This window comes from Morone saxatilis, unplaced genomic scaffold (genome assembly GCF_004916995.1).
Source record: "Morone saxatilis isolate NCDOM2014 unplaced genomic scaffold, NCSU_SB_2.0 Contig6, whole genome shotgun sequence".
In the NCBI taxonomy this organism is placed as follows: Eukaryota; Metazoa; Chordata; class Actinopteri; family Moronidae; genus Morone; species Morone saxatilis.
Genome location: NW_023340206.1, coordinates 13,569,883 through 13,578,108, shown reverse-complemented (window position 1 = coordinate 13,578,108; position 8,226 = coordinate 13,569,883). Strand labels below are relative to the sequence as shown.

Below are 8,226 nucleotides of genomic sequence, written 5' to 3'. Positions count from 1 at the left end.
CACACACACACACACAGTCAGGTTGAGTAATTGCGCCCTGGGTTTCGTCTCACAGGCTGACCTCCTGGTGACGTTTCAGTTTTTTAACAGTTTATTTTCCTTAAAAAGATGTTAAAGTCGAGTCATTTATACTTTCTTATACTTAAACTCCAGGAGGACGTTTGTGCCAGATTTAAAGAAATTCCCTCGAGGTGTTCCTGAGTTATCACATTGACCTCCGACCACATCTATCGCAGCTACTGACCTCTGCCCACTCTGTAAAGCGTTTAGCACACTGGTATTTCTGCACAGGAGGAATTAGAGAGGCGTGTTTCGGTCCTTACGTCTGTCGGCCAGCCTGGCGATGACGATGCCGCTGCCTCCTCTGGCTGTGATCATGAAGCCGGCCTTGATGACGGAGATGATGGCAAGACCTTCCGCCTTCGCTATCACATGAGCTGCATCGCAAAATACAGAAAATAATACACTTTTCTTCTCCTTGCATTGTTAGAAACAGAACACAGTGAGTGAGTAATCGTTTCCTACCGGGGATGAGTCTGTCCGGCCCGGTCCTGTTGGAGATTTCGGTAAAGTCTCTCAGGATCTTGGCGGCTTTTTTGGCCTCCGACTTGAGATTGGACGGGATGGGGTTACTCACTGCAAACACACACACAATTTGCTTTATTAAGAACATCAAATTGAACTTCCCTGTAATTCTTTTAGCCTGACTTTTAGTGTCACAAAGCGAGGACCCATCAATGAGCTACTTGTTGAGTTTATCTTTATCTGCATCTGTGCCGAAAGACGTCGAGTAAACCTTCCTAGAAACCAGCTGTTTTAATCAATTATCATCAATCAATATCAACAGTCATCAATTAATCAGTTCATTTCAGGATTTATTTCCACCAAACCAGAGTTGTTGATTGTTGGAAACACTAACAGAGTCAGTTTCAGTGAGTTTTATTCTGTTTCTGTCCACTTTGAAGCGTGTTCTACAATTATCTACAAGTTAAAATGACTGGTTTTGTCAATGGAGTCTGGTGTGCTGTTTGCTCTGCTGCGCTCCGGTGCGAATTTCTGTAGGACCAGTGTGCAGAAACGTGTCATACTAAAGGAAACCATTCTTATATTCAGGTGATTATTGACTAATGGAAACATGATTATGAATATTATCACATTTCTGCCAGTAGATCCTCTTCAATGTTTCACACTGCAGCTTTAAAAAGCAGGAATCTGCCATGTTTCTGAGACATTGAAGGAGACATTGAGACTGAAGGAGCGCTTTGTTGGCGCATTGTTGGCGCGTTGTCGCTCAGCTGATGATGGGATGTTCAGGCTGCCGCTGTGTGTCATGTGTCAGGAATGTGCTGGTTGCAGCAGGCGGCATGTTGGCAGACTGGTCTCCGCTGTCTGACTCTCACAGCACAAACAGGAAGCTACAGGACACAATCACCGGCTCCGAAACCTTTAAAGAGGTTCTCCTCTCAGCTCATTAAAAGGTGACTCAGGTTTGGACTCACAGCAGCTCTGACTCACGCTGATTACGTCGTCTCCGCCGTCATGGCGACGCCTCGCACGCAAATTACCTGCTAATCGACTATTTAACACCATCCCAGGCCCAAAACTGGAGAGATAATTAACACGTAATGAGAGCTTGTTAGCGCTAACGAGCAGCTGGGGCGTTGCCGTGCCAACAGCCGTGTGCAATCCGTCACATGACAGTTCAATAATGTGTGAGAGAAATATCAGATCAATAAATCAATGAATTCTTTAATAAATACAACAAAGCTATAAAAAATAAATGCATTAATTAAAATGTGATTTTGTATTTCTCAACCGGTTTATTGATTTTTGCTTCAATATGCAAATGAGGCGGCTGTCAATCAACGTTCTGCCTATAGATTGATCGCCGGCGCACACACACATTACCTTTAATATTACGTTTAGTGCGTTTAATGGAAACTACGGAAGGAAATTACGGCCACGCGTAAAAAACTTATTTGAGTTTAAAGTTAAAAAGAATTCAGTAACTTTATTCTTTAGATTATTTATTAATTAATTAATTGATGTGTGTATGTTGGCAGTGTTGATCCTCCGTAGATGTTCCGCTGCCTTTGAACCACTAGAACCTCTGAAGAACCTCCACAGAACTCAAACAGCTCCTTAATGAGAACTAACAACAGGGCGAGACCAGGTGGATCCTGTGGAACCAGAACCCAGTGACACAGACAGGTAGAGGGACAGACAGACACGGTAGCAGGACCCAGCACAGGAGAGACACAGACATCGTAAGACTGACAACAGACAGGTAAAGGGACAGACAGGCCTAGGAGACAAACCAGACCAGGTAGAGGGACAGACCAGGTAGAGGGAAAGACAGGGTAGAGACAACAGACAGGTAGAGAAAGACAACAGGTAAGAGGGACAGACAGGTAGAGACAACAGACAGGTAGAGGCGACAGACAGGTGGAGAACAGACAGACAGGTAAGGCAGAGACAAACAGACCAGGTGAGAGGGACAAGACCAGGTAGCATGGGACAGACAGGTAGAGGGGGACCACGACCAGGACCAGGTAAGGGAAAAGACAGGTAGAGACAACAGACAGGTAGAGACAGACAGAACGGTAAGGCAGGACAGGAGACAATACAGACCAGTAGAGTGGACACGACAGGTAGAGACAAACGACAGGTGAACCAGACAGGTAGAGAAGACAGACAGGTAAAGGGACAGACAGGTAGAGACAAACAGACAGTGGGAGAGTGGAGAACAGACAGACAGGTAGAGACAGACAGAACCCTCGGGTTCTCCAACAGATCGATATTTCTGGTTTAATAAACTTACTTTTCTTGCTCTTCCTCCTGTTCTCTCTGTTCCGGTCGTTCACCTGGCGGACAGGTGAGCTGCGCGAGCCTCTCTCCTCACTTCACTTCCGCTTCACCTGATTCCCTCTTAGCCGCTCGCCTGCCGGAAACTAACGCACACGTCACGTGGAGACAAATAGCCTATAAGTAAACAACAAGGAGCCCACCTGGACAGGTGAGGTCACAATGTGGTGACGATAAGCTCGTGCAAGTTGAGCGCTGTTGTCAGGGAGACGGGCACCCGCGCGACAGCACTGACACTGACAGCTGGGCGCGCTCCAGGGTCGACTGGGCGCGCTCCTGAGCCCCTGAGTTATTTTACCCAGAGTTCAGTCTGTCAGGCTGTATGGAAGTTCGCTAACGCCAGAAACATAAAATAAATAAAATAAATAAAAACGTGTTGGACCTGTGTTGGACCTCTGTGTTGGACTCTGTGTTGTGGATCATGTGGTTGGACTCTGTGTTGTGGACTCTGTGTTGGAACTCTTACCTGTGTATGGACCTCTGTGTTGACTACGGACTCTGTGTTGGACTCTGTGTTGTGGACTCTGTTTGGACTCTGTGTTGGACTCTGTGGTACTCGGGACTCTGTGTTGTGGAACTCCTGTGTTGGACTCTTGTTGCTCTGGACTCTGTGTGTGGAATCTAACTCGTGGACCTTTGTGGACTCTGGTGACTCTGGATTACTCAGTGTTGTGGACTCCTGTGTTGGACTTCCTGTGGACTTCGTGGACCACCTCTGTGTTGGACTCTGTGTTGTGGACTCTGTTTGAATCTGGACTCTGTGTTGGACTCTGTGTTGTGGACTCTGTGTGACTCGGACTCCTGTGTTTGAACCGACTCTCTGTTGATTCGGTGCGACTCTGTTTGGATTCTGTGTTTGGACTCTGTGTTCGGACTCTGTGTTGTGGACTCTGTGTTGGATTCTGTGTTGTGGACCCCCTGTGTTGGACTCTGTGTTGGACTCTGTGTTGGACTCTGCTGTCTGTGGAACCTCCTGTGTTGACTCTGTGTTGTGGACTCTGTGTTGGAACCCTCCTGTGTTGTGGAAAAACTCTGTGTTGGACTCCTGTGTTGTGGACTCTGTGTGCGACTCTGTGTTGCTGGACTCTGTTGTACTCTGTGGACTCTGTGTTGGACCTCTGTGTTGCGACTCTGTGTTGGACCTCTGTGTTGGACTCTTAACTCGTGTTGGACTCTGTGTTGTGGAACTCTGTGTTGGACTCCTGTGTTGTGGACCCCTGTGTTGGACTCTGTGGTTGACTCTGTGTTGGACTCTGTGTTGTGGACTCTGTGTTGGACTCTGTGTTGGAACTCTGTGGTTGTGGACTCCTGTGTTGGACTCTGTGTTGTGGACTCTGTGGTTTGGACCTCTTGTGTTGGTTCTCTGTGTTGGACTCTGTGTTTGGTGGACTCTTGTTTGGACTCTGTGTTGGACTCTGTGTTGGACTCTGTGTTGTGGGACTCTGTGTTGGACTCTGTGTTTTGTGGAACTCTGTTTGTGGACTCTGTGTTTGGACCCTCTGTGTTGTGACTCTGTGTTGGACTCTGTATGTTTGTATGCTACTGGATACTTGAATTTTGGGATAAATAAAGTATCTATGTATCTATAAAGTGAATTCATGAATAAAAATAATAATAAAAATGCTTCTAATCATACGTATTGAACCTTTAATGCAGTTCGTTCTCTACACCAGTTCCCGTCCAGCTGCTGTTCGTCCCGCCAGACTCGGACTGAAAACCTGCCCATGTTTGGCCAGACCGCCGTGGTTTCTCACAGTTAGCGTGATTTTGGGTTTTTATGATGAATCCCTGTGCAGGGACATGAACGCTCTCCCCAGGGAGCTGTGAGAGTCCGGGGAACGGGTCACTTCTGACAGCAGAGCAGAAATATGTGTTTCCTCACACACAGCCCGTTCTTCTAAACCAAACCTCACACAGTCAGTAAATGGGACAATCACAGTAATGACAATAATGGCTGCGAACGTTTAAAGTACAGTTTGAGGTCGTGGGAGAAGTCCAACAGTACAAACTGTGTTTCTGTGGTTGTAGTGAAGAATATATAATATATAATAAATATGAGATTATGAACATTAATATTAACATTAATTAAGGCAGTTAATTTAGTTTCTGTCCACTTTGAATAATGTAACGATGATCTGAAGGTAAAATCAGTGTTTTTGTCTCTGGAGTCTGGTGGAGAGCGATAGTGATATTACGGCTGTTTCTGGTTAAACTGAAGCTCTATCTCATGTGCGTCTGTGAAATTAAAGATTTATTTTGACCAAATGAGAGTTTGTGATTTTTAGAAATACTAATAAAAGTATTGGTGAATTTTATTTTGTTTCTGACCAGTTTGAAGTTCGTTTTATGATTTTCTACGAGGTAAAATGACTGATTTTGTCTATGGAGTCTGGTTGGCCGTCCTTATTTTTTTGGTGATTGCAACCAACTGAATACCCCTCGCCTTCCAAGCGTGTAGGAGTTAGTACGGTGGCCTTGAAATGGACGAAATGAAATGCTCTGCAGCACCTATATGGAACATAAGGGTCGGGGTCCTCCAGAGGGCCACAGATCAGTCAGACAGAGGACAGAAGACGATTTCAGTTTGAGGTTTTTTAAAGAAAATGTGAATAATTATTTGTTATTATTGAAATAAAACCACATAATAACTTTAAAGGGAGTTTGTATCTTTATCTCTCCTCCTCCTCCTCCTCCTCCTCTTCCTCTTCCTCATCTCTCTGTCTTCTCCTCTTCCTCTCATGTCTTTATCTTTGTCTTCAATCGCTCCTCCTCTCTCTTTAAATAGCCTGCTGGATAAACACTAGTCTGTCTGCAGCCATTTGTCTTCTTAATGTGTTTCCACTGAGTGTGTGTGTGTGTGTGTGTGTGTGAGGCCACCTAGTCTCAGAAAACCAGTTCAGGCCTCCCAGTCCTCCTCAAAATCCTCCACTTTGACAAATTTTTCATCTCTTACCATGTTTGGCTCCTGGCAATCGGTCCCAGTCTCCCAGTCCGTTGTTCCCTTACCAGTTCTCCACCTAGAAGAAGAAGAAGAAGAACATACGAGTTCCCCGGAGGTTCTCTGGTTCCCTAATAGTCATCTAGGAGCTGGTTCCCTGTTGGGGGGAAAAGGCCTAAGATAGGTTCGCTAGATAGCACCAACAGGGAACCGGCTCCGAGCCTGAGGCTGGTTCTAAAAATGCTAAAGTTAACATTCAGAACCAGAACCAGAACTAGCACGAGGTCCCTGCTGGTGGAAAGAGGGATGAGATGTTTTGAGATCAGCACAGGTTGTAGCTTTAATGTTCAGTAGCAGCTCTGAGGCAGATCAGGACACAGCAGCTGTCAACATCTGGTACCTGTGGCAATTAGTGACAGACTGTTAACGAACCTGTCTCTCTCACGCTGAAACCACAGCGCTACCTGTCGCCGCTCCAGTCTGGGTCATGATGGCCACGCCCCCGAGCTGTCAGTCAAACATCCCCTCCCAGGTATGTGAGACACGCGGTGTGTGCGTGCGCCTGTACAGGAGCAGTGTGTTTATTTAGAGTGTGTGTGTGTGTGTGTGTGTGTGCTGTAGACAGTAGCAGTGCACACCTGGCTGACGTTCAGGTGTAATTCATCACAGATTAGTCATTACCTGCCACACTGCTCCTCCTACACTGCCTCCATTGTTTGTCCCTTTATATAACTCATTCAGTGTCAGTGGACTTTATGTTCCCGTGTTGTTACTCTGGTTGTTCTTTAATTCAGCTGCTTTAACATTCAGTAAATAAAGAAATACTGCAGATGAACCCTAAAAAGGCTCTGATGTCATTATCTGATATCTGATTTACACCATTAGCATTATATTCAGTCAATAAAGCTAATTAATGGTTGCTAACAGGTGTCAGCTAACATTAGCATTCAGTTTTATATCTAGTTGCATAGTAAAGTTTATGAAACTGAATGATAACTAGCACAACAATGGTTAGCTTTATTAGCAGCTTATTACAGACTATCGACTCTAATTGATCTGTAATTTGTGACATTTTTGCCTCATTCTTGATTTTTTTCTTCTCTATGAATGAAATATGTGTGAATCCTCAATATTACTCTGCAGTTACAATAATCCACATTTCCTCGGTGCTATTATAAAGGTTCGAACTATTTAATATGATCCGTTTACATTGGTTCTTTTTATATATTTCCTTTAAAATCTGCGTTAATGAGACTCCATTGATGAGGAGGAGATAAAAATAAGAAAGTGAAAAGAAAATAGGTTAAAGGAGGAGAAATGTGCCCTGTGCGCAGTCATGTGGACTGTGGGAAGTCTGGATCCAGTCCTCTGATATCATGTGAAAGCAGACTGGTTTGATTCCCAAACCTCTGCTGAACTCTGTCACACAGAAACACATTCATCAGGAACCAATCAGCTGTTTGTGTCTGAGCAGATACGAGCTGCTCAAATGCTTCACATAAACAAAAGTTATGTTTCTTTGCATTGTCCCGCCAACTCCAAAAAGCCGAGACGCAGCCAGCAAGACAACCTCAAATAGCTTAGCTACAGTTATCTAGCTGGGTGCCCTCGCATTGAAGGCTCGTAGAAAGCTATCGTTAGTTTTGTTTATTGTTGGCTAAAATCAACAGTTTGTCAGAAGAAAACCACGTTAGCTATTTTATTGAGGTTGTAAATAAATCAAAGTTCACCTGGTTCAATCCAGATGTGGTCGATTGTATGTGTGTGTGTGTTTGTGGGTGTGTGTGGTGGTGTGTGTGTTGTTGCAGTCGACCTAGCTTTTACTGCAGTGTTGGCATCAACTTACATTGTCAGAGTAATCAGCGCGACCAGTGGTCGAGTACAGCGTAGCGTCGACTGTTCACGAAGCACCGACAAACTCACACAGCACTTCCCACCGACGTACACCTCTGACTGAGTGTTTGAGTAATCGAGATATAGTTGACTGTGGTGGTGATAGTTTCTTGCACGTGAGCCAGAATGCACCAGACAAGACAGATGCATACTTAGTAAAGATTGCTAAGTACACGTGCGTGCTGTAAGCGGAGCGCGAGAGAGGTTATATGGCAACGGGGGAGTGAAGAAATCCGCACGTGTTTCTTTTTTCAGAGATCTGTCGCACCACTGGAAGAAAGAGGAGACTATGACTGTATCCTGCGAGCTTGCACGTCAGTCGAGCGGAGATGAGGTTCGAGGCATTCGCATTTTATGAGAGTATTCGCGGTGAAGGTTCAGCGGAGCGTGTCCGACGTGAGCCCTGAGACTGTAAAGTTCGAGAGACGAAGAGGTTAAGCATATCGACTTGTCCGACCAGCGAGAAACCATGTCACTTGCAGCAGCGCAACGTCAACAGAGCTGCACGATGTGGTTCACCCTGTCGAGAG

The 8,226-nt window shown here is 45.3% G+C and overlaps 1 protein-coding gene across 1 annotated transcript in view; it reads right to left on the bottom strand.

The window, feature by feature from the left end:
• Positions 1 to 3,144, bottom strand: part of sh3yl1 (SH3 and SYLF domain containing 1) — a gene marked incomplete in the record, with an annotated part of 4,232 nt that extends 1,088 nt beyond the window's left edge. Inside the window, 3 exon segments of the mRNA XM_035677954.1 lie at positions 324 to 437; positions 526 to 636; positions 2,822 to 3,144. Coding sequence (XP_035533847.1) covers positions 324 to 437; positions 526 to 636; position 2,822 — 226 coding nt within the window.
• Positions 3,145 to 8,226: the final 5,082 nt, after the last annotated feature.